A 26,711-nucleotide genomic window follows, 5' to 3' on the forward strand; every position below is an offset into this window, starting at 1 on the left:
TAGGGAGCAGCTATACCAGTAAAATTTTGCCAAAGTAAATATTTGTTAAGATTTATGTGCTTAATGTTTGCAGAGCCATAACAAGCAAATAGTGTGAAATATGCCTGGAAAACTCGGCATGAAGTGCACCCTTCAGAGATGCTGGAGTAGTGGAGCAAGTGGAGGGCAGGGTCTGTAGGGGAGCTTAGGAAGTTACATTTGAGGGACAGCTGCTGAAAAGGACATAGCTCGTAGCTTTCTATTTTAACTACAGTTTTCGTCAGTGGGTGCAAAGTTCAGTTGTTTCTCTGTTGCTGAAGGACTGCAAGTTGCTCCTCCCTGATTAAGACCATTTGTAGGAATCAAAGAAAGCAATTTCACCAGAACAGATTCCATTGAATAAAGTTAAACCTTGAGTTAAAAACCTATAAAATTACATTCTTGTGATTTGATGTAATCTTAATCTTTTTTTTTGCAATTAGTTTTTGCAATTTTTGTTTGCAGTTCAAGTATACATATCTGTTAAATTGAAACCTATATTTTAAAACAATAATTTAATATATAAAATGTCTATTTCAGATTTGTTTTGTAATATCATCAGAAAACTAAATGAACATTTATTATTTTATGTGCCAGAGCCTTTGATGCTCATGAAATTAGTAAAATGTGACATCTCTAATTTCAGAGTTATAATTTGTTTTACTTTCCTATATTAGTAGTTTGGTGGCCATCATTAAAATAGAGGCAATTAATTTTTTTTTTTTTTAGTTAGGCAGTGGGGTTAAGTGACTTGCCCAGGGTCATCAGTTAAATTCTTATATTTAACAGAAATATCATGCTTGTGTTTCTTCAGATAAAAAATTCTTATTTTTAACAAAACAAGCACAGTACTTCTGACTTTATCTTGCTATTAAGTATTATTTTGTCATTAGATACCAATCTAGATTAGGAATTTCAATTCCTATTAAGCATAAGCCTAGTAAGTATTTCTCTGATACTTATTGACTCTGAATATTGACTCTCATTTGATAGACTGATATTCTTGAATCTACAGTGGATACTACTAGAACATCAAAACTAAATCAGTGATAGCTTATGTTTATAAAACACTTTACAGCTTCAAAGTGCTTTCACATATGCTATCTAACTTGATGCTTATAAAAAAAAAACCTGTGAAGTAGGTTGTGTATGTATTATCATCATTTTGAAAGCTGAGGTAACAGGTTTTGGAGAGATATACTAATTTGCCCGGGTTCATAGAGCAAGGAAATGAAATAGAGGGAACTTGAATTAAGAGCTTCTTTCTGATTCTAAGACCAGAGCTCTTTCCACCACACTTTGCTGACAACTTGTCGTACAGTTTTTTAGAAAAGTTACATAAACATAAATTCCTGAATAGTTCATAATTAGATGTCATAATCCCTATTTCATAATGGTGCCTTTGAGCTTTACTTCAAATAATTTAGTACTTCAAAAGATCTATGATTTCAACAATGTTGATTCTCCCTCCCATGGTACACATTGCAACTTTTATATGCTTTAGTTGTTGAGTTTGAACTGCTATGGCCAAACCTCATCATCCGGTAGACAGCTCTTTGGTGAGAAACCTCTCTCAACTCAGTACGCAGACCTTTGGGTGGTAATCCATTGCTTGGCCCCTACTCAGATCCTTTCTTGCTTGTTATGTGAGACATATCAGATCTTGGCCTCTATCAGGATAGCCTGGTCACCACATGATCATGACTGTGTTAAAGTGGGATGTGGAAGTATTAAAAAATATGTTAAGTGAAAATATCTCTTTATAGAAGTTTAAAAGAAGCAAAAATATTAAAAATGTGATAGCAAAACCTCTCCTCACTTACTGTTTCTTTTTATAATAGCCAATATTGGCCAAAATGATTCTGTCCTGTACTTTTTTAATAAATGTAATCTACTTTATAAGAAAACTGAGAAGATAGTCTACATTTTAAAGCACTTTAAAAATATAAACTCATATAAGTGCTGTTATGTTAGAATGTGTACGTACACAAACACATATACATCCAGAGTATCAATGTGTGTTTGTGTATATGTGTATATATATGTATATGTATATATATATATATGTATATGTATATTACCTTATTAAAGTTTGATGACATTCACCAAGTTTAGAACTTCTCTTTGAAATTTTATACATTCTTATTTGTTTACCCATTGACAGCATATTCTCTCTAATATGGCTAATTCTTATTATAAGTCTGCTGATGTATTTTTTATTAAATAACTTTATTTAAAAAATGAATTTATTTTAAACATTCTTTTCTTTTTCAATTTTGAGTTCCAGATCCCCTCCCTCCTTCCAACTCCTCCACCCAATGACAATGCAAGGAAAATCATATCACTTATACATGTATTTCATGGACATAGTATTTCAGCATTAGCCTTATCTCAAAAAGATAGCAAAAAAATAAAGTGAGAAAATTATACTGCATTTTGCATTTTCATCAATTTTCTTTCTGGAGATGGATAGTATTTTTTCATCATGAGTCCTTTGGAATTGTCTTGGATCATTGTATTGATCAGAGTAGCCAAGCCTTTTACAGTTGATCATCATTACAACATTGCTATTACTATTCACAATGCTCTCCTGGAACTTCTCACTTCACTTTGCATCAGTTCATATAGGTCTTGCCATGATTTTTCTGAAATCTCCTCCCTTGTCATTTCTTGTAGCACAGGAGTAGTTATCAGAATCATATGCCACAATTTTTTCAGCCATTCCACATTTGCCCTCAATGTCCAGTTCTTTACCACCATAAAAAGAGTTGAGATACACACACACACACACACACACACACACACACACACACACACACGGGTGTAAGGCAGTTGGGGTTAAGTGACTTACCCAGGGTCACACAGCTAGTGTCTGAGGCCGGATCTGAACTCAGGTCCTCCTGACTCCAGGGCCAGTGCTCTATCCACTGTGCAACCTAGCTGCCCCTGCTATAAATATTTTTGTACAAATAGTTCATTTTCCTGTTTCTTTGATCTCTTTGGGGTATTGACCTAGTAGTGGTATTGATGGGTCAAAGGGTATGCACAGTTTTATAGCCCTTTGGGCATAGTTGCAAATTGTTCTTCAGTTTAGAACTTCACCTACAATTTATCTATTTTTCCTCATCCCCTTCAGCATTTGTCATTTCTGATAGGTGTGAGGTGGTATCTCAGAGTTGTTTTAATTTGCATTTTTCTAATCAGTAGTAATTTAGAACATTTTTATATGACTGTAGATCCTGAAAACTGCTTCCTTATGTCCTTTGACTATTAATTGGGAAATAGTTCTTATTTTTACAAATTTGACTCAGTTCCCAATATATTTGAAAAATAAGGCCTTTATCAGAGAAACTTGCTGTAAATTTTTTTGATATTACTTCATCGTCTTAGTATCTTTTATCAAAATGTGGTTTCCCTGATTCTCTCTTTTAATTGTCTGTTTTTGCTTTTGCTTTGTCTAAGATCATAATCGCTACCTCTGCCTTTTTTTTTTGCTTCAGCTGAAGCATAATTCTGCTTCAGCCCTTTATTTTAACTCTTTCTTTGTCTTTCTGTTTCAAGTGTGCCTCTTGAATACCACATATTGTTGGAATCTGTTTTCTAATCTATTCTGCTGTCTGCTTCTGTTTTATGAATGAATTTATCCTATTCCCATTCTCAGTTATGATTACTAACAGTGTCTTTCCCTCATCCTATTGTTTATCCTTTTCTTTTTTATCCTGTCCCTCCTCAATAGTCTCTTTTGCTTCTGACCACCGCCTTTCTTAATCTGCCCTCCTTTTTATCATCCTCTTTCATATCTCTTTTCCCTTTTCCCTCCTATTTCCCTGTTGGATAAAATAGATTTCTATACTCAACTGAGTGTGTATCTTCAGTAACTCCTTCCACATCATGGGGGTTAGGAGCACGGCCCCCTTCACCATCTGGAAAATTTGCAAAAAAATTTTGGCCCTCCTTTTGTACCAGACAAGAAGTCTGAATTATTATGGCACTAAAAGATTAAAATGTTAATAGTATATGATACTATAGATATATTTTATGATTTCTGAATTTCTGAACTTTTTCTGTGTCATCTGCTGGCCTTTGTGTGTTGTGTGTGGCTTCTGCAAAGCTCCCCCAAAATTCCCATTTAATTTCTTATGCTGACTTCTGATATATCAAAACAGCAATGGGAGAAAGTCAAAATGTGGAAGGGATAACTGTATATTTTTCCCTCTTTGAACCAATTCCAATGAAAGTGATGTCAAGCATTGCTTGCCACTCTCCTTCCCTTCATTTTCCTCTTTACTATAAAATCTCTTCATTGTGTGCATATTTTATGTGAGAAAATTTCCCCGTTCTGCCTCTCTTCCGCCTTCTCCTAGTTCATACCTCTTTCATACCTTGTCAGTTTTTTTTTTTTGGAGATGATCCCAACATAATTGACTCACTTATACTCTCTCTATGTTGACACCTTCTAACTCCTCTAATGATAAAGTTCTTAGGAGTTTACATGTATCGTAGAAATGTAAACAGTTTAACTTAGTATGACCCTTATGATTTCTCTTTCATGTCTTACCCTTTCATGTTTCTCTTAAGTCTTGCACTTGAATGTCAGATTTTCTATTCAAATCTGGTCTTTTCATCACGAATGCCTTAAATGCCTCTATTTCGTGGGGATTTAGCTTATTTTTTTCCCCTTCAAGGATTATATTCAGTTTTGCTGGGTAGATTATTCTTGGTTATAATCCTAATTCCTTTGCCTTCTGGAATATTATATTCTAAGTCCTTTATTCTTTTAACGTAGAATATCCTAAATCTTGTGTGATCCTGATTATAGCTCCATGATAATAGAACACCTTCTTTCTGTGCTTGCAATATTTTGTCCTTAACTTGGGAGCGGTGGAATTTGGCTATGATATTCCTGGGAGTTTAATTTTGGGATCACTTTCAGGAGATGATCAGTGGATTGTTTTCAATTTCTATTTCAACCTCTGGATCTAAAGTATCAGGGTGGTTTCCTGATAATGTTTTGAAATATGATGTCTAGGGTTTTTTTGATCATGGCTTTCAGATAGTCCAGTATTTCTTAAATTATCTCTCCTTGATCTGTTATCTAGGTCAGTTGTTTTTCTGATGAGATATTTCACATTTTCTTTTTTTTTTCATTCTTTTGACTTTGTTTTATTATTTCTTGATAACTCACAGAGTCATTAATTTTTACTTGCTCAATTCTAATTTTTAAGGAATTATTTTCTTCAGTGAGCTTTTATACCTCTTTTTCCATTTGACCGATATGCTTTTCAAGGAGCTCTTTTCTTAAGTGAATTTTTGTGCTGCTTTTACCATTAGACCAATTCTGTTTTTTTACGTTGTTATTTTCATTATTATTTGTGTGTGTGTGCACCTCTTTTGCTGAGCCGTTAGTTTTCTTTTTATAATTTTCTTCCGCCACTGATTTCTTTTCCCAATTCTTCCTTTAATATTTCTTTTTTCTTTCTTTAACTCTTCCAGGAATTTTTGTTGGGCTTATGACCAAGTAGCATTTTTTTTTGGAGGCTTTGCTTGTAGCTGCTTTCACATTGTTGTCTTCTGAATTTGTGTCTTGGTCTTGTGTGTCACCATAGTAACTTTTTATTGTCAGGTTCACTTTTTGTTGTTTGCTCATTTTTCCAGCCTGTTTTTTCACTTTGAACTTTATGTTAAAGTTGGGCTCTTCTCAATTGGGTTGGGAAGATACTGTCCCAAGCTTTAAGCTTTTTTATGCTGCTATTTTTGGAGCTGTTTCTGGGGGGTTCACACTTTTTTGGTGCTTCCAGGATGGTGTTGTCTGGGGAGAAGTGTGGTCACTACTGAACTGGTCTGCACTCTGATCTTTCTCCAGGAAGGGCTCCTCCTCCCCTGAAGTCATAAGTGCTCGTTTCTGTCTGCCTTTGAACCTTGAGCAGGGCCCCTGCTCCCTTGTAACTAATCACAGGAGCTCTTCTTAGCCCTGGAACTGTGACTCAGAACTGCTGATGGACAATAGAGTTGATAATCAGCACCAGCTGCACCTAGTGCCAGCAAAGGGACCCCTGTAATCTCTTTCTGACCAGTTGTCCAATCCCCTTACTGTCTCTGGTCCAAAAGCTCCTGAAACTACTGCTGCTGCTGTGCTCTGGGCCAGCTCCCACCTAGGAGTTATGGACCTTTTCTGCTGACCTCCTAAGTTGTCTTAGACTAGAAAGATCTCTCGCTCTGACTTGTGTTTGCTCTGCTGCTCCAAAACTTAATTTGAGGAGTTTTTTAAAGTTCAGAGGGGAATGTTGGGAGAGTTTAGCCACCTGTACCCTGCCATCTTCTATTAAATAGTTTTTAAGTAGAAAAACGTTGTCTTTATGGAATTTACATTCTATTGGGGGTGATACATGTTCACAGATAAGTAAATACAGGATATTTTTAGAATTCAGAATATAGGTCATACGGTTGTTAAGTTTCATAACTAGAATTGGAACGGTGGACTTCTTGAGTCTCAATCCTATGTTCTTTCCTCCATCTCACATTGTTTTTGACTGTTAGGTAAAAGTTGGGGCAGGTTTGGCGAGATTCAACCTGAAGCTTATACTATTGGGAGATAAATTTGAAGTTTCCACAGGTTATATGATCATATAAGTTATCAAGGAAAGTTGTGAGCACTCTTTGATTTGTGTTTTATGAGATAAAACTCCCAAACTTAATTTTTTACCTCTGTTTACTCGGTTTTGATTGTCTTGTTAGTGTCCAGGATTTTTGAAATAGCTTTGGAACCAAACATTCCTATAATTCATTTGGGATTTTGGGAACTCTGTTGGGCCACAGATGGGTCATCATTGGCTTATGTCTAACTCTTCTCCACATTTGAAAGAAATAGCTGCTAATATCTGATAAAATGAGAAAAACTGACTTACAGAGCGAATTTTAAATTTGAATATTCACTTTGGGCAATAACATATTTATCTATATTATAAACATTTTAGTGTATGGATTAAATTCCTGAGGACAGACACTTTAAGTATATGATGATCCATATGATTTTTGTGGATTTCAAATCTTTATTTAAATAGGTGCTTATATTTTTTTGAAGTCTGTTGCAAACAACAATTGTATTTTAATGTCAATATTGGGGTATAAAGAAGGCATATTAACAAATGTTATGAACTGTTATATGATACTGTATAGGGTAAAACTCTGTATATTTGTGGATTTATGTTAATTGAAAAGTTTAATATACTTTAATTACAGCTTGTTGGTATTTATAATAACCCTTTGTATGTGTTGAGTGGTTTATATTCCACTTAGTTGGCAGTTTTTGTAGAAATACATCTATTTTCTTATCTAAATCTTATGGATTACAATTATTTTGTATAATATTTGACCACTAATCCATTTTTGTAACTGATAAGTTTTTCTTTATGTGTATGTTTTGATTCTTTTGTTTTGGTGCCCTCTACTAGAAAAGTTCTTTGAGAGAGGGACTGTCTCATCTGAAGCTCCTAGTATAATGCTGTCGGATCGAGTCAATCATTAAACACTTGGTAATTCATTGTTTCTTTCCTCCTCAGTTATATTGTTCCTTGTACCAGTCTCCACTACTTTTCTTTATGCACTGATTTCAGTTCCTTTCATGCTGACTCCAGCCCATTTTGATTACATTTTCCTTCTTAGTTTTGGAATTCTAGTTATGCTTGAAAACTCTGCTACAAAGTACACCGTTTTGCCCTGTGTCATGCCACATAGACCATCCCCATTCTGCTTCACTGATTTTTAAAAATGATTGAGTCAGTATTTTGGATCTTGAAAGTCCCTTTGATGGTGTTAGTGAAGGAATTCTAGTGTAGAATGCGGTGTGAAGGTTTCTTGAGAAATATAACAGTGTTAATTAGGAGAAATGGCCATGACAAATTGTGAAAATTGTTTTTAGTTAATGAAGTGAATTTGTACAAGTAGAAGGTGCTATGAGCCTTTTTTCTTTTTGGTTTTATTTTTAGGCAATTGGGGTTAAGTGACTTGCCCAGGGTCACACAGCTAGTAAGTGACAAGTATTTGGTCTGAGGCCAGATTTGAATTCAGATACTCCTGATTTCAGGGCCGGTGCTCTATCCATTGCGCCACCTAGCTGCCCCTGCTATGAGCCTTTTGATTGAGATTTAATCTGTTTTGTTTGTGAAGCTTTAGCTGTGCATCTTTGGAACCTTAATGGTTGGGTTTTTTGGTAATACATTCATCACTTTGGGAAAGTTTATAATAAATAGAGTGTTGATAGTTAAATTAAAGAAAACATGGTAGTTGATGCAAATGTAAAATGACAGTCAAGTATCATATGATTTTTCAAGGCATGCCTTCAAATACAATTGTCATTAACTGATACTATAATTGTGAAAAAAATGAGGACTAATAAAATGCATAAGAAATACATAAGGTATATGAAGTATACACTTTGGTCCTGCACAAGTGATAAAATGCATACATTTCTTGTGTAACAAAAGGCAGACTTTTTAACTAATATTGATAGTTAAGATTTTTTTTATTCTCTATGCCTAATACAGGAAACTTTCTTGGAGTACTGTATTGTGCAGAATGCTATAGTAGGTATTATGTGGAGATGATGAGTGTATATACATGTACAAAAGAAGTAGCAATTAGAGGATGTGCCTTGTTTTGTGCCCTTGCAAGCTTGGAGCTTGGACCTTGAAGTGTGGGGAGACAAGAGGACCAGAAATGATGTAAGTATAACAGAGCACCTTACCTACAAGTTAGAAATAAAATGAGTTCATAAGTACTTTGGAATGCACATTGGATTTTTTCAATGTTTGAGGGCAATGAAGAGGCACATGATGTCTGTGAACAGGCTACAATATATAAGGTACTAAGAATCCTGAAGAATAATGGGAGTAAAAGATATCATTAGTAGATTGTATGATAGGATGAAAAGATGGGCTGGTCATGTGGTAAGAATGAAGAATGACATGTGAATACTCAGTGTATTCCACTCATACTCTTTAAATGTCAAGAGAAAGTGAGGAAGTCCCTAGCATGTTGGGGGGATCCACTGTGGTGGACTTTTGGAAGGACATGGGCGAGAGTTGCAGGGGATGGGTAGATATGGATGGTTTGTAATCTGCATTGTTGGAGGGAACTCCTGGATCAATGAGATTGCAGATTCATTTATTTGAGAGATAGATATTGATGAGTGGAGTGGAGAGAGAAGGACATTCAAGGTTGGGAGTATGGGTTGAACAGGCTAACTGCTATTGTCTCTTGCAACTCAAAAATTCTGTGATTCTGGTAATGGCATGTGAAATGCCTGTAGGTAAAAATTAGCAAACTATGTTTGGCATTTTGGACCGCTGTTGATTTGGATTGTCACATTTATTCAGAAGTCAGAGTTAAGGTTAAGGGAGTTTGCAGTTGATGGAGGCCTTAGAGTCATAGGTATAGGTGTTTTCTTAATATTCCACTTTTAGGCAGTAGGAGAACTAATGTGATGAAATAGTACTTATATCTCCCCTCTATTTGAGCTACTGTTCAGAGTGATCATACCTCAGACCTCCTCCTTTACCTTTTTCGCTTCCTTATTTGTTCTATACCTGTTTTCCATCTTTGTGACTGCAAGTCACTCAGTTCCAACCTATTTAGCTTTTAATCAATGTATGGGCTGATAGCAGGTCTATAACCCTGCAGTGTTGTTATCATATAAATATGTTTCTATCACAGTTAATGATAAAGAACATTTTTAATATCAGCAAAATGTTCTTATTTATCAAGGGAGAAATTATCTTTCAGAATTAAAATAGAAAACTTCTGAGGAGGCAATTACAATGATTCAGGTGTGTTGTAATGAACACCTAGACTTGGGTCATGATAGTAGGAATAAAGAAGGAACAAATTTGAGAGAGGTTATGGAAAGAGAATAAAAACATTGTTTTGTGGGATTTTTGAAAATAATTTCCCCTAGCATCCTTGACCTACCAAGACATTCTGTGCACCCCAAACTCAGTTAAAAATGTTTTGTGTCTTTGTGATATGTTCTGCTGATCTCTTTGTGACATGTTTTATGAATAATAAAATAGTATTTACATAAGACATAAAGGTTTGCAAAGCACTTTACATAGGTATCTCATTTTATTGACTATTAGTGATGCATTTGGAGCCAGGAAGATTATTAAATATTTTTTGACATCTAAAAATAATTAAAATTTTAAATTATTAAGACAGTTCTAAAATGTACCTTTAATAAAGAAATTAAGCATTAACTTTTTGGCACATAAAGACCAAAGAGAAATTTTTTGAGAATTTAGGAGATAATGTGCTTTTTGATCATTGATTTTTCTCAGATTTAATTTTTATTGCTCAAATATGGTGCATGAAAACATGGTGGTTTTTACTTTGGAAAGTTTAACTGCTTTTATTTCTTTTGAGTGAACTTCTGCATTTGTGTGCTTTACTGTTGAGTTCTAACTGCTCCTAGGAAATTAGTGAATGTGAGAGATTAACCATAATCTAAACATTTACTGTAGTACTTTTGTTATTTTAAACTCAGTCATAGAATTAAAATCTAGGATTGATTAGCTTATTTTGGTATGTGATATTACACTGCTGTTGAAGAGAAAAAAAATGCTTATCTCTTGGACTGACTGTACTTAATACATGGTTGAGCTATTTGTGATTTATGTGTTTTGTTCAGTTTTGTAGTTATGGTCATATGTTTTATAGTGGGGTAAAAAGTTTTCTTTTTACCTTTTCTTTTTTCACTTATTTGGCCAATCACAGACTCATATTGGGTAATAAAAGGTATTATTTAATTTTCTTAGCTAGTGTTGCCCATAACTAAAGGCAAAGTTAAATTGTGTTTTCTATACTGAGAAAATAGTTTATGCTGTTTCTTTTTGGACAGAAATGTATATTACTTTAAGCAATACTACTATTAAAATTTGTATTAACTAAATTTGTTAATTAAATTCTGGGGAGGTTATTTGTCAGAGTTTTTGTTTCTTTGTTTTACAAAAAAAATTTACAACACTATTTATTGAAGTGACAGAATTACTTAATGTAATGCCTATGTATTTACTTGCCCATTTTCTGCTCATCAAAAGATGTTTTGTAATTCTTTTATTTCACAGAATCACAGAATTTTATTGCATTCGAGAGATTCAAATAAAATGTTACCTAAGATATGTTTGGAAAAAAGCATTTTTAATTGGGAGTGAAAATGAAACTTAAGTGGAGATAGCATCTGAGTTGGGATTTAGAAATAGGCATACAGTAGGGAAAAATGAGGGAAAGGTATTCCAAGTGTTTGGAACAAGGTAAGCAGAAACACAGAAGCAAGAAAGTACAAGGTATATTCCAGGGACATCTAATAGTTTGTTTGGGCTAAAGTCTAGAATATGAAAAGAGGAATTAGTATTAGAGAAGGCTGAAATGCAGAGGAAAGGGAGGCAGATGGGGAAAGACTTTGAATGCCAAGAGAGAATCTTTAAGTTTTACTTACTAGGCAATGATAATGGTAATAACTCATATTTATATGCACTTTAACCTTTACAGATTGCTATCTTTATTCCCCTTTTAAATTTGTTGAAATGATAAGAGTCAGAGAGGTTAAGTATTCTGCTCATGGTCGTAAAGTAAAGAAGTGTTGGAGGAAAACATGAACCCAAGTTTCCTCATTCAGTATACACTGTTTTTTCCCACCAAATAAGGCTGCTTTTCCAGTAGAAAACCACAGGATCTGTATATGAGTTCAGTTAATCTGGCAAGGGATGAAGGTTAAATTGGAAGGGGAAGAGGAATAGAGATGAGAAGACTTCTAAAGAAATAATTGTAATGATATAATTGAATGATAGACAAGAAGAAAGGAAGAAACAAATATGAGAGAGGCTGCCAAACTAGAATCAACAGACTTTGACAGATATAAAGAACTGTATTGATGGGGGTTTAAAAACATTTTTTCCTTTGGCACTTTTGATCTACAAGGAAATTCCATGTACTCCAAACTCAACTAATCAAGCTTTCTGTGTCTTCAGTTAATCAATGCTAATTAAAATGTTAGGGTGGAGGAAAGATTCCTGTTTCATATAATTAGAAACTTGCTTTCAGCTTGTTATTAGATCTGTTAATCAATTGAATTAACCAAGCCTGTGCACTTAGTCAATATTTATTAATTGCTAGCATTGATATAATGTTTTAAGGTTTGCAAAGTGCTTTATAAATATTTCATTTGACCCTTAACAATAGCTCTGGGAGTTAGGTGCTATTATTACCCTAATTTTAGAGATGAGGAAACAGGCAGTTACAAGTTAACTGGTTTGCTCTGGGTCACACAGTAACTGTCTGAGGGAGGATCTGAACTCAGATTTTCCTAACTCCAGGTCCATCACTCTATCCACTGTGCCATTAAGTACTGGGAATTCAAAGAAAGGCAAAAGACAGTCCCTGCTCTCAAGAAACTCACATTCTAATTTGGGGATACGTACAAACAACTATACAAATGATCTATACATAGTCTCCTGCCTTTGATGTAAGTGGAGAAAACACCATTCCATTCTGTTTGGTCTCCAGCCTCTTATTTGGTCTTCATCCTCCCACTGGAAGAGGAGAAGTACCGTTTCATTACCTATAAGTCTCTTTACTTTTTAGTAAGTGAGGAAGTATTACTCCAGTTTATTGTGCCGGGTCTTCTGCCTAGTCTTCTGGAGGAAGAGGAGAAACACAATTCCATTGAGCCAGGTCTCATTTTTGGTGTCTTGCCTCCCATGGGAAGAGGAAAAACATCATTCCATAGAACACCAGACTCCTTCCTTCTAAGGAAGAGGAGAAAGGCCGTCAAGTCTCCAGCCTGATTTCCAGACTTGGGGAAAAGAGAGTAATGACATTTCTTCATCTTCCAGCACTAGCTCCCTTCCTTTAATTGCTTTAGGCACTGAGGGAACTCTTATCTTGAGACCAAAACCCTAGGACAATGAAAACCTACCTGAACTGTTGCTCAGTGAGTAACAAACTCTCCTCTGTTGATACCCTTCCTATCTCAGTGATTCTGAACCCCCTAGCTGTCATTCAGATACTCTTCTCTGTCCTATTCTGCCTGATCCCTTATTCTCATTCTCTTCAACCCAGTCCCCCACAATTTCCCATTCTAAAGCCACCCACCCCCTTCCTCTGTGCTTTCTGGATTGCTTGCTCCATAGGTAACAAACTTACTTTTATCTTTAATATTTTCCTTTCCTACCCTTTCCATTTTTGGCTCTCTCTGAGACCTTGCTTCCTTGGATGACAAAGTCTCCCTGGTCTCCCTTTCTAGTGTGGTTGCACTTTCATTCATCTCCTGTGACATTCTCTTCTATTGCTCCCCCCCTCCCCCCAGTCTCTTACTAGTTGAATTAGGGGAGTTGTAATATACCTTGCTCCCTACTGCTACTTTCAGATTCTTCCTTTGCTCTTACTTTCTTCTTAACTCTCTATTCTCTGGCTTCTGACCTCATCATTCAACAGAAACACTTCCCTACCAACAATCTAATAATTGTCAAATCCAGTGGTCTTTTCTCCTTGACCACTCTTCAGCCTTCTTCTTAACTTCTCTGTTATTGTAGAGGGTACAACATCCTCCCAGTTCCCTAGGTTTGCCACTTACGTGTCATCCTTAACTACTCATTTTGTGTCACTCCCCCCATATCCAGTTGGTTTCTAAAGCTTGTTGATTTTATCATCTTAAAAGCTACCTTTTTTGTCAATGGACTTCTCAGATTCATGCTCTCAAGGAATTTCTCCACAAAAAGAAGAGATAGGGGATGATAGTAGGCATGGATGGATCAAGTGAGGGTTTTTTGAGGACAAGGTAGAAATGGGCATGTTTGTATGCATTACCAGACTTAAATCTCCTCCATCATGCCACAGAAAAGTCTTTATCTTGGAAGATCATTACAGCCCTAGAATTCACACTTCAGAAGGACCCTTAGCCCTTGCAGCCCCTCCCTCTGATTGGATGGCTCTTTTCAATGCTCAAGCTAGCCATGTCTTCATTTCTTACCTTGCTGCAGTGTGTATTTTGCCAGTACCCGATAATTCCCTCCCTCTCCCCACTCTCCTTTCAGTTTCCTTTCATGTGATGTTTTCCCCCATTAGAATGTAAGTTCCTTCAAAATAGGGGACTGTCTTTCTTTTTTGTTTGTGTTTATACTCAAAGCCCTTAGCACAGTGCCTGGCACATAGTAAGTAAACATTTAATAAATGTCTGTGACCTAACTGTTGACTGATAATAGGGATGTAGCCAGTAGACAAGGAGAGAATGAAGATAAGTGAGAAAACAAGGATGACAGAGTGAGAGGAGACAGGATCTAATAGGATCACTTGTCTGTATAGTGGGATTTGCCTTGGCAAAGAGAAATGCTGTCTCATTATGTGTGATAGGGACGAAGGCAGAGATAGTAGCAAAATGCACCTGGGAGATAATGAGTTGAGGAAGAGAGAAGAGGGAGCCTCTTTGAAAATGACCACAAGTTTTTTCAGTGAAATATGAGTCAGAAATATGAGGGGAAGCAATGGGAAGTTTAAAGAGGGATGAAAAAATTTGGAAAAGCTGCTTGGGAAATTGTGAAAGTAAATCATTTAGGGAGGTATAAAAGCATTGCCAGTGAGGTAATGTAACAAATTTGTAGTGGACACACAGCACAGTTTTGGAATTTTCTTCTGCTTTGGTTGGCAGCACATGGATAATAGGAACAAAAGATAATGGCTGGCCAGAGCAATGGAGAGCTGAGGCTTTTCAGGGCAAGATTAGCAATAAGATAAGGCAGGTACAAGAGATTGAAGAGCAGAGAACAGTGTAGAGTTGTATTGATTCATTTGAGGGTCCAAGATGGGGAAAAGAAGATATTGTAGCCACTGTTGGGGTGATGACCTGAGAAAGAAATAATGAATTGAGATTTGGAAGTAACATTGTGAATGAAGAACAGGGGTTGGGGGTTGCAAGGCAGATGGAGAAGTAGATTATGGATCAAATAAGGGAATTCAGTACATGGAAGTGGTACATTTGTGGGATATGACAAAATCAAGAGGTTTCCATCCTTGTGTGTGGCTGAGGGATGGTTGTAGAGTAGGACATTGTAAATGAAATTAGAAGTTGAGGAATTGGGACTTGGGGGGGAGTGTTTGAGGGAGTATCACTATGTGTGTTGAATTCCCCTAGCAAGAGGGTAGGAGTTGAGGAGGAGAGAAAGACTACGACTTAGGCACTGAACTTATTGAGGAAAGAAAAGGAGTGTATTGGAGGTCTATAAGGTAATAGCTTCCAGAATTTTGATTGAGTGGTAGATAACTCAAATGAGGAAAGATTACTGATTCATGGAGGAGGAGGGAGAGCCTAGAAGTGGCAGTTTGAAGCAAGGAATATTCCAAATCTGCTACTGTTGACCAGAGATGGGGTAGGGTAAAAGGGAATAAGTGAAAGTATAGTTAGTGTTGAAGAGGGTAGTCAGTGAGGCTGTGTCATCAGGAGGGAGCCAAGTTTTAGAGCCAGAAGATGTGATTAGTGGGAAAAGAAAAGATTTAAGAAGAAGGTAAGTTTATAGAGCAAGTATTCCAGAAAGCACAATGAAAGGGGTGGGTAGCTTTAGAATGGGACTTTGTCCCTTAACCTCTCTGGTTGTTAATTTCTTCCCTTGTAAAATCAGGTTGGACTCAATTACTTTTGAAATTGCATTTTTTACAAAACATTGTTCTATCAGTATCCTTTCTGAGGAGGCAATGTGGATTTGGAGGCAGAGGCCCTGGTTTGGAATCCTAACTGAGATTTTGGGCAAGTCATGTGACCTCCCTAGATTTTGGTTTCCTCATCTTTAAAATGAGGGATTGCACTAGGTCAGAGGTGGAGAACCTGCAGCCTTGAGGTCACATGTGGTCCTCTAAGTCCTTAAGTACAGCCCTTTGACTGAATCCAAACTTCACAGAACAAATCTCCTTAATAAAAGGATTTGTTCTGTAAAATTTGGACTCAGTCAAAGGGCCACACCCAAGGACCACATGTGGTCTCAAGGACACAGGTTCCCCACACCTGCACTAGGTGATGTCAATGTTTCCTTTCAACTTTACATAGGTTATAAGCAGCGAAGCTTGGATTCAGGTCCCATGCTCTTTTCCTTTGTACCACACTCTTAAAGCCCAGTTTTAACCATGTTTCTCCTTCAGCCCCGAAGTTTGGAAACAACACTCTGGGTTTCATCTGTCGGGATAAAGCTTTTTAATAGTATCATCTCTCATTCCCCAATTGATAAATGGTCAAAAGATAGGAACAGACAGTTTTTTGATGAAGAAATCAAAACCATATGGAGTCATTTGAAAAAGTGCTCTAAATCATTACTGATTAGAGAAATGCAAATTAAAACAACTTTGAGATCAGATTGGCTAAAATGATAGATGCCCTTTAATTGGAGAATGGCTAAACAAGTTGTGGTATGTGATTGTGATGAAATACTGCTGTGATAAAAGTAATGATGAGCTGGTTGATTTTAGAAAAACATGGAAAAGTTTGGACCTATGAAGGAAGATGCTATCCATCTCCAGAAAAAGAACTGACAAATAGAAATATGTACAGTATGATCTTACGTGTGTGTGTATGCATATATATATATATCATATATATATATATTTGTGTATTTATATGTGTATATGTACATATATAAGTATATATATTTGTATTTAATTGCAGCCTTTTCTAGGGTGGTCAGGGAGGGAGAAAAAACAAAATAAAAAGTGCACAAAAGAGAACAAAAGAAAACTTAGAAGGAAGCATATAGATAAGCTGGGTAACTTGGAAAACAATATGTAGTATTTAAACAGTTTGAATGGAGATTGATTATTTTATATTGAATCCTCTCCTAATGCTCTACTGTGTAAATAGATGTGTTTTTTCCCTTGTTTTGTATTTTAAGTTTTAAATGAATAAAAATAAAAGAATATCATCTCCTTATTCCTAGACACTGTGCTCCTCCTAATGCAGACTGAGAGACTGTCTTAACTTTATTGCCATGATATTGCACTCTTGATATTGAGCTTATGTTACACTAAAATCCCCAAATCATTTTCAAGCTGTTCTCTAGCCATGCATACTCCATTTTCAGTTCTTTTCTGATCCTCTTGTCAGTGCTGTCTCCCTCTTTACCACCACCAGCATCAGCCACTGACTAACTGCCAGTGATGGGCAGGTAAGCCCACAATTCTGGGAATAATAATACCTCCTAGACCATGGTCCCACTTCTACCCATTGTCCAAGGGCTCAGCCCTTGTGGAGAAGGGGCTTACCATCCCTATCAACTGCTGACAGTTTCTACCCCCAGGGTAGGCAAACCACTCTAGCTCAAGCAACAAGGTAACAAGGGAGAGATGGGAGACCTATGCAAGGCAAGTTAAACCACCAGGGGAAAGGGTAGGGGTAAGGAAATAAGCATTTATATAGTGCTTACTTTGTGCTAGGTACTGTACTAAGTATTTTGCAAATATTATTTAATTTAATTCTCCCAACAACACTCCAAGATAGGTGCTATTATCCCCATTTTACAGTTGAGGAAACTGAGGCAAACAGGTTAAGTGACTTACCCAGGATCACATAATCAGTGTCTGAGGTTGGATTTGAACTCAGAGCTTCCTGACTCTAGGCCCCGCTCTCTATCCACAGAACCACTTAGCTGCCTTACTGCCATCATCTTGACTTCTGTCTCCCCTCAGACCTGGATGGCAGCAGTTCAGGACTGAGCCTGAGAGCTTTGGGAATGGCTTCATCCCAGCTTCTATTTGATTGCCAGCCCAGCACTTCTCAGCTTCAACCCAGGAAATTGACCCTTGTAGGGATGCTACCTGGCACATGCCTCTGTAGGTTCGCAATCACTACCTCTTCAGCAGCCACAAATACAGAAAACCTGGAAAAGAAAGCTGTTATGGCCACTGAAGTCCTACTGTCAAATGTTTCAGCATCAGAAAATTGATATGCCTTTGTCAGTGTTGAAGAAGATACATTGTTACTTACTGTCTGCTTTTTAGCCACATTGTAAATCCTTTCCATTTACTTACAGCTGCAACCTCCTATATATGTTGTCTCCTGCATTAGAACGTGAACTTTTTTCAGTCTTTATTTAGTGTTTTATTTTTCCCTGGTTACATGTAAAAACAATTTTTAACATTTGTTTAAGGTGAATTTTTTTTAGCCAAAGACAAGGTTTATTAGAACATCCGTCATATTAGGCAGACTCTTAAGGAGTCTGTTATTGGCTAGATTATAAGAATCTGACCAGTGTCTAGATTTTAAGAATCCAAGCATTTTAATGGAGACAAGATGGACCTTACATATGGAAAGACTATGGGAGGGATCTAGAAGTGGCCAAGTAGTCTATGAGGTAATAGAACTCCAGAGGTGGCCAAGGGAGAATGGAGCCTAGAAAGGATTAAGGGTGGGAAGTGGCCTGGGGCCATAGGGAGGTATGGAGTTATACACTCAGGAGAACGTCAGCTATTTGACCATGTGGGAAAATCCAGAGTTTTTCCTTTTTTGGGTGTCTAGATCCTGTCCTTATTATTCCCCCCTCAAATAAATGGGACCCAAATTCTTTTGTTGTAAGGGGCGAAGGTCTCGGCTTCTGAAACTGCTTTCTTCTGGCAAGGGGCGCAGAGCTGTCCCTGCCTCGGGGTTCCCAAAGAGGAGGTTGACTGGAACTGAGCACACGCTGCGTCCAGGGAACAATAGACATTGGCTGGTACCTGCTGTTTGCTACCAACTGTAGGTGAATGTCCTGTAGTCTGGAAGACACAAATCTGACAGAAAAGACTGCAGGGCCCAAATGACAGGATAAAACATCCTCAGCTCTGTTTGGAAAACTGAGTTTTCCAATCATGCAATTATCAAATCCACCTCATTGCCAGACTCAGGAACAGCCAGATGGGTAACATTCCTTTTCACAGGAACATAATGGGGAAACTGAGCCAGGAGGATCCCATCTTAGACTGAGGCTAAAATTGTCTTCTCAGCTTTTCCCAATGCTGACTTCCCACCAGTATCACCTTCTCTGAGTAGCTTGTGGCATTTCTCTCAGATGGTGGATTATTGATTATTGATGGATTATGATCCATCCGACAACTCAAAATAAAATACTAGGAGCTTTTACCTCAAACAACAAGTTTCATTAATCATAGCTTAGGAAAAACTTTTTCAGGATTTAGATCTCAAATTTAAATTTGTCCTGGTGTAAAAAGGCAATCTTTGGTGACTTCTGTATAATTGCAAATTCTTAGCAAGACAAAACCCAAACAGTCTTTTGGGCAAGTTTAAACATTAACACAATAACCAACAATAGCCACAGTATTTTAGTGGTAACCAAATTATGAAAGTTGCTTGACATAACTGATACAACAAGTTCACCAATTTGAAACTTGAAACAAACCCATTATCAATCAGGTGACTCCAGTTTTGTTAAATTGTTAAATTCATTTGTTAAATTCACTTCCAAATTACTTTACACAGAGAATCAACATCGCATCATTAACAGTTAAACTAAACTTTAAAAGAGCAGTGCTTATCCAAGTTCAGAGGCTAGCTTCTTTACCTTGAGCAGGATGTGCTGAACCTGGGTGATGCTTTCAGGTAAAGGTTGCCCTAGGGCCCAAGGCCATTACCAGTGGGGCCCACACTGTAGCTACTGCCCCTCACCCCTCCTTCCTTTCCCAGGTGGGGAGGATGAAATCAAAAGTGAGGGGTAAAGGGTGAAACTCTCTTCTCCTGTGGGTGGGGTTAACATACCCTCTTGACTCAAGGGAAGGAGTAGGAGAAAGGAGTGACCAGGGCTGTAAGGAGGACTTTTAAAACTCCTTAATGATCAATCACAAAACCTCCAAAATCTGCCAAGATATTTTTAGTTGTTCTGACTTTCCCCTGTAACCTCCATGAAGGAGGATTCAGGGGTGTAGAGGGAAGGGAGTAAGTAAGCCACAGGGAACCAAGAAGCAACTGCAGTTTTCCCCAATTCTCTAGTGCCTAGAGAATTAACAGAATTGGGCATACACTTTCTGATAAGGCGTCCGTCCTTGTCCTCTGTGCTGCGGAAGGTGTACTCAGATCCATGGCCTCGAACCGACCCAGTGGACTGAGAGCCTGAGAGTGTCAGGCGGAGTGCGATATAACCTCATAACTGTCTGCACCTCCAACCCTTGGTGCTTGGAGATTGACCCCAACTGCAGAGCAATGGAGGTGGAGGAGGCTTACATACCTTCCAGTCTTGGCTGGAGAACAGCTTGGTGTTAGGCAGTTTCCCCATACGGGCCACCAAAATGATGCGGTTTAGGAGTGCTGGGACCCCAAAATCACAGCGTGAGGGTCCTGTCCAAAAGAATTCGACCTAAGCCTTCTTTCAGCCAAAGACAAGGTTTATTAGAATGTCCATCATATTGGGCAGACTTAAGGAGTCTGACCATTAGTAAGCTATTGGCTAGATTATAAAAATCTGACCAGTGGCTAGATTTTAAGAATCCGAGCCTAAAACTTCTTAAGAGCAGGATTTACTTGACTTTTCTTTTTGTATTCCCAGAGCTTTTCACATAGTAAGCACTTAATAAATATTCATTCATTCATATATTGGTTTTCCTTGTTATATTTCCCAGTTTGCATCCCTAATGTTTTTCACCCAATTGGTACTTCATAGATGTTTGTTGAATTAAGTTGAATTATTTTGTTAAATATACTTTGTCTTTATTTTCATCTAATGTTATTTTGTGAACTCTGTTGGATTGAGATGGTAATTTACTATGAAAGTAATTAATTATGAGAAGAAAATAAGTGTGATAGTCATCGGCTTCTAATGGAATAAAAAGGAAGCATAGATAGTTGAAACTGGGGAGTGGTTATTGAATGTGGAGTCAGATAATCTGGGTTAGAACCTGACAGTTAGTCACTACTTATGTGACTATGTCCAGTTCACGGAACCTCTTTCGGCCTCAGTTTTCTCATCTTTCAGATGAAGAGGTTGGATTTGTAGAATCTTGTTTTAAAACTTGAAATCCTACAAAGTTTTTTAAATACTTCAGTGTATTTGTGATCTCATTGATGTTTTTCTGTTGGAAAATGAATTTAGCTCTTGATAACTCACTTAAAAAGTTTTAAGCATAAAGCAAAGATGGTAAGCTGCTCACTGATTTGCTAGCTAGATTAGACAAGTGTCTAGTGATAGAGACTTTTAGCTTTATCATGTTGTTCCAGGTTTTCAACATACTAACTTTTTGCAGTGACATTCATTTTAAACACAGCTTCAGCAGAATCCTTGCAGTAAGTTATTGAAAATGATTTTTGTGTCTATTACCTAAATGTTATAGCATTTACCATCACATGTTGGGCTTAGGAGATGATGTGCTACAGTCGCACCAGAAGCCCTGGGTTTTGAATTGCCACCTATTAGCTGTTTGGGCTAGTTAAGTTCACATCTCTCAGCATGTTTGCTCCTTTGAAAATGGAGATAAGCAGTGTTTTGTTTTTTTTTTTTAGTACCTACTTCATGGCGTTGGTACGAGTTACACATGGGACAGTATTTGTTAATGTGTTTTGTAAAATCTGAATACGTTTAAGTTGTTATCATTATAATAAGCATCATCCTGGAAGTATAAGAAGTCTCTGAAAAATGATGGATTTCAGTAGTTCATTTTCAGTTGTTAGCTTGTGAAGCTAACTTAGATAATATTAATTTGTGGTTTTCCAAGTCTAACATGTAGGGCATGGGGATCCATTTCTGTTTTCTTGTTGGTTTATAATGTGAAATGAATCTCAGAGTGCTGTCAGTACTGATTAAGCTTCACATTCTATTATATTGTTATATTTTCATATATTGGTGAAATAGATGCAGTTAACTGTGCATTGGTCTGGCAAAGATTTTGGGAACATTTTGGTGTTGATCTTATAATTATATTTCTCTCACATTTGAAAATTTTTGAAGATTGTGCCCACTGTTGAATTGTCAGAATCTGTGGTGTGATTCTGGGAAGGCCTGTGTAGTGTCAAATAGTACCACGGGCAAAATTTTATAGAGATAAAAAAGCATTCAGACATTATGTTATAGTGGTAAAATTTTTTCAAAAATAAATATTCATTTTTGTTTGCATATTACCTACATTTGCCACTGTTTTCTTCCCCAGAAAGTCATCCTTTATAGTAAAGAATTAAAAAGAAGGAAAAAAGTTCAGCAAAACTGATCAACATTATGAAGTCTGATGCTTTATTCAGTGTTTTACACTTGTGGCTCTGAGCTCTGGGAAGGTGTTGGGGGTGGGGAGTTATCATCTCTTGAGGCCAAGTTTCCTTGTTACAGTTTCGCTGCATTGAATTTTAATTGTTTTGTTGTTGTTTTTCTTTCTGTTTACATTATTTCAGTCATTGTGTATGTTGTATATTAGAGGCAGCTAGGTGTCACAATGGATAGAGTCCTGCACCTGAAGTCAGTCAGTTATTAAACATTTCTTAACTGCCCACTATATGCCAGGCACTATGCCAAGTGCTGGGATACAAAGAAAGGCAAAGGACAATCCCTGCCTTTGAGGAGCTCACAATCTAATACGGGAGACAACGTGCAAACAATTATTACAGACAAGCTATATAGAGGATAAATAGGAGATAATCAGAGGAAGGGCCTAGAATTCAGAGGGTTTGGGAAAGGCTTCCTGTAGAAGGTGAGATTTTAGCTGAAATTTGAAGAAGGTCCAGAAAGCCTGAGTTCAAATTTGGCCTTCTTGTGTGACCCTGGTCAAATTATTTATCCTCTGCCTCAGTTTCCTCATCTGCAGAATGGGAACAATAATAGCACTTACCACCCAGGGTTATTGTGAAGATCAAATGAAATAATATTTATAAAGCCCTTTGGAAACACTGTATTAATTCTGACTAATATTATTGTTGCTTTTTTGGTTCTGCGTATTTTACTTTTCATTTCTTCATATAGGTTTTATCTTGTTTCTCTGAATTAATCATGTATTATTTCTTACGGTACAATAATATTTCATTACATTCATGTACCACAGTTTGTTTATTTGTTCCCCAGTTTATGGGCTTCTACTTTGTTTCTAATCAATTGCTACTCCAAAAAAATGCTACTATAAATAATAAATTTTGGTATCCTGTTTTTTTTTCTTTTGTGCGTGTATCACTGACCAAAGGACATGGACCTTTTGTCACTTTGTGTAATTCTAAATTGCTTTTCATAATGGTTGCTCCAATTTATAGCTTTTCCGTCAGTATATTAGTGTACCATGGTGGTTAAAATGTGAAAGACGGTGACTTAAACTCATTTAAATTCCTATTAGTTATTTACAGAATTCCTCAGATTCAGAAATGACCAGTGTAGGTATTTAATAATTCAGAATTTATATTTACAAATACGTGTCTGTCTGTCTATAAAAGAGGGCTTACTTTAGTCTCTTACCTTTTGGGCTAAGGAATTTCTTTTAAGGGGTTATAACATCACTCATGCATTTTCACAGGGCTTTCCTTTTATGTAGGACATTTATTATATTTCTGTGTGCTGAGAGACCATGCAGTGTCAGTGAATTGTGTTTAACCTATGTAGCTTGAGACTTAGTTACTAAGTTTTTTCTTGATTGTGAAAATCGGAATGATTGAATGAATATTTAATGTAGAGTCATTATATATAATAGATTTCTGTGTTTAGTGTATCAGTGTAAAGTAAATAAAAGTATTACTTTTATTTTTGAATGCATTTACATACTGATTAAGTTGTCTTAACTCTTGAGTTTTTGGACAAAGAATAAATTATTTGACTTTTTCTCACACTCTAAAATCTCCAGCATAAATGTACACCAAGAACAAATTTGATGCTATACCCTGCAGCATTTCAGTTAGTATGATTGATTGCTTAAGTACTTTTCAATAGTAAAAGTCCTTTTTAATTTTTCATAATTCATATGAATGACTGCTAACCATAATATATTAAAAAATCCTTTTAATGTAACTGTAAGAGTTCCAAAATCAGTACTAACAATTTAACTCTTTTGGCAGTCAAGAATATTTATTCAAGTACCCTGTTATTAATCCTGACATAATTTTCCACTACATTGTATTAATTTATATTTAATGTGAAGTCAGATTGATATGGAATCTTACTCTCCCTCTCCTTTTTTTTTTTTTAAATACTTACAGGAGAGGTCTGCTAACAATTTATATGGCCAACTTGGTAAGTAATCTTTTCATTAAGGCTGATGCAAGTGATCTGTTTTTAAAAATCCACCTTAATTGGTTAAATAGCCCCACCTAAGTCTTACAACATTTTCCATTTTTGCTTTAAATAATAATCCTTGAAATACTCTCTCAGTTTACTATTTAATTTGTTTCTGTTCCATATAGTCTGTTTAATTTTCTAGATTTGATGGAGACTGAAACACTCATACTTTGGCAATTATATCCTGGGCACATTTAGTAACTACAGCCTATTGATGGGTGTGGGGTGCAAATTGAAGAATTTTTCACTAAATTGAAATTTCTCAGTTTTGTCTGGCCTGGTTTATATCATCAAGTTAATACACTGAAGAATACTAACCAAAGATAAATGTTTGTTTTAAAAAACTTTTAAGGCTATTTTTACAGTATTTATCATCTAAATTCTAAAACTAAGTAAATTGCTGCTAAGATAAGTTAAGCAACAATATATTGACCATTAGCTAGGCAACATTACCTGATATATATTTAGGAATTTTGTTAAATTGGATCCTATAGTGAGACAGCACAGTATTATAAATGGTATTTTTAAGGATTTCAGAAAATATACCGGTGCTGTAGTTAAACAGTTGAGGAAAATATGAAGTGGATATTATTGCTTAACATTTTCATACATACCTGTGAAATCAGCCAGAGATTCTATTAAAAATATTTCGGGAATCAGAAATGAGATCACAAGAAAGACTATTATTGAAATATATGCTAGAATTAGGAGCTGATTATAATTTATTAATTATCACTTGAATATTCTGCACAAGAGATCATCGGTCACCAGTCCTGGAGATCACATACAATACTTTTCTAAGCTATTTGGTACATATAATACATATTGCCATAAAAAGTCATTTCTAAAATGGTAAGTAGCGTAATTATGATACACTTCATATAGTCTCAAAACCATAGTGGAAAGTGAACTTAATAAAAATAAGAATAGTGTAGGTTTACATAGCATGTGAAGTGCTTATGGGTATTATCTCATTTGATCTTTAAAACCCTGTGAAGTAGTCAGGAGGCAAATATTGTTTGAAGAAACTGAAGCTCATCAAAGGGAAATGACTAATCCAAAGTCAAAGAGCAAGCTAATAAGTAAAGAGGTATTTATAGAAAAATATTTCTTTTGTCAGATATTTTATCAGAGTTGTAGATGGGCAGCAATAGTCTTAGGCAGTTACTGCTTATAGATATAGTGGAAACAACTTAAAGATGAGTGCAAGAAAGTAATGGAAATATGAGGGAGATGTTTTACTGCATAGTAAAATATAAACTGACCTCCTTCTGACTTAAAATTACCTGTTGTCTCTGATAGTATATGTAGGATGAATCACTTATGGACAAGAAAAGTCACAAGTAGCTGATGGAATTAGAGTTGTAGAAATATAATGTAGGAACAGACCCTAGAAATACTCTAATTCAGTCCTCATTTACATGAGGAAACAAATCTAGATAGGTTAAATAACTTTCATCAGTGACTTGAAACCTATATGACCTGCTTCTTCATTCACTGCATAGGATAGTGAAAGAATTTTGTTGTCAGAGTAGCCCAAAGTCTTATAAGAATATATTAGTCTTAAGAGAAATTTTTCATTATTTAGTGATGTGGCTAAATGACTGTTAGATGGGGCAGTTGTAGGTGGCCAGAACCTTGAGACCAAAGAAAGTCAATAAAAATAGAGCATGCAGTCCAGAATGTAGCCAGTAGTAGATACATCAAGGAGATCTTGACAAATGGTTGGGATGTCTGAAGTGTGGCAGCAAACATTAGTTGGAAATCTCAATGGACATCTTAACAGAGGTAACAGTGGGCAGCAGGGGAGTTTCCTGGCAGGCATGTGAAATATGTTGTCAGGGTGGTTGCAGGGCAGGTACTTCTGGTTCAGGTATTTAGGTAGTCAGTGTTTGTTGGTCTTACAAGCCAGTAATGTGGCCCATAGGCTTTGATACAGAGGAATTCACTAGCCTCTGGCCAGACTGATGAGACCAAGAGGGGACCTTTGGTTCCAGAGGACCTGAGACATTGGGCAGGACTGTGGAAGAGGAATACATTCATGATGGGGAATGGGGAGTGCGGGTAAAATGAGACAGGATTCCAGTAATGCAGACAAGTTGAAGGATAAGTTCCGAATGAATAATATAGAAATTGATTGAAAAAAATCAGAATAGGGCTAGATACAGAAGTAGCTTGTTGCTGAAACATATTGTCTATGAATATGTGGATCTTTCTATTTTCTTGGCCCAGAGTTGATTGGTCGGAAGCATATGGATTCAGGAAACTAGACTGATAGTTTTAAGCTTCATACTCAGAGTATGAGTTAGGTATATTCTAATCAGTTTTTAAACAAGACCATGCTTATAGAAGCTATCTCAAGATGAAACCATGGATACAATGAGCTATCATGAAGGTCATTTTTCACAGATATTTGAGAAAGTTATCAAAATGTGTTTTTGTGCTAGG

General features: G+C 36.4%; 1 protein-coding gene across 4 annotated transcripts in view; it reads left to right on the forward strand.

The window, feature by feature from the left end:
* Window positions 1-26,711, forward strand: part of TMEM135 (transmembrane protein 135) — a 329,334-nt gene that overhangs the window by 52,738 nt on the left and 249,885 nt on the right. For all 4 annotated transcript variants that reach the window (XM_020993759.1, XM_020993757.1, XM_078156965.1 and 1 more), the window contains one exon: window positions 24,185-24,218. In XM_020993759.1, the coding sequence (XP_020849418.1) occupies window positions 24,185-24,218 (34 nt within the window). The remainder of the gene's footprint in view (window positions 1-24,184; window positions 24,219-26,711) is intronic.

This window comes from Phascolarctos cinereus, unplaced genomic scaffold (assembly GCF_003287225.1).
Source record: "Phascolarctos cinereus isolate Bilbo 61053 unplaced genomic scaffold, phaCin_HiC Scaffold_726;HRSCAF=1367, whole genome shotgun sequence".
NCBI lineage: Eukaryota > Metazoa > Chordata > Mammalia > Diprotodontia > Phascolarctidae > Phascolarctos > Phascolarctos cinereus.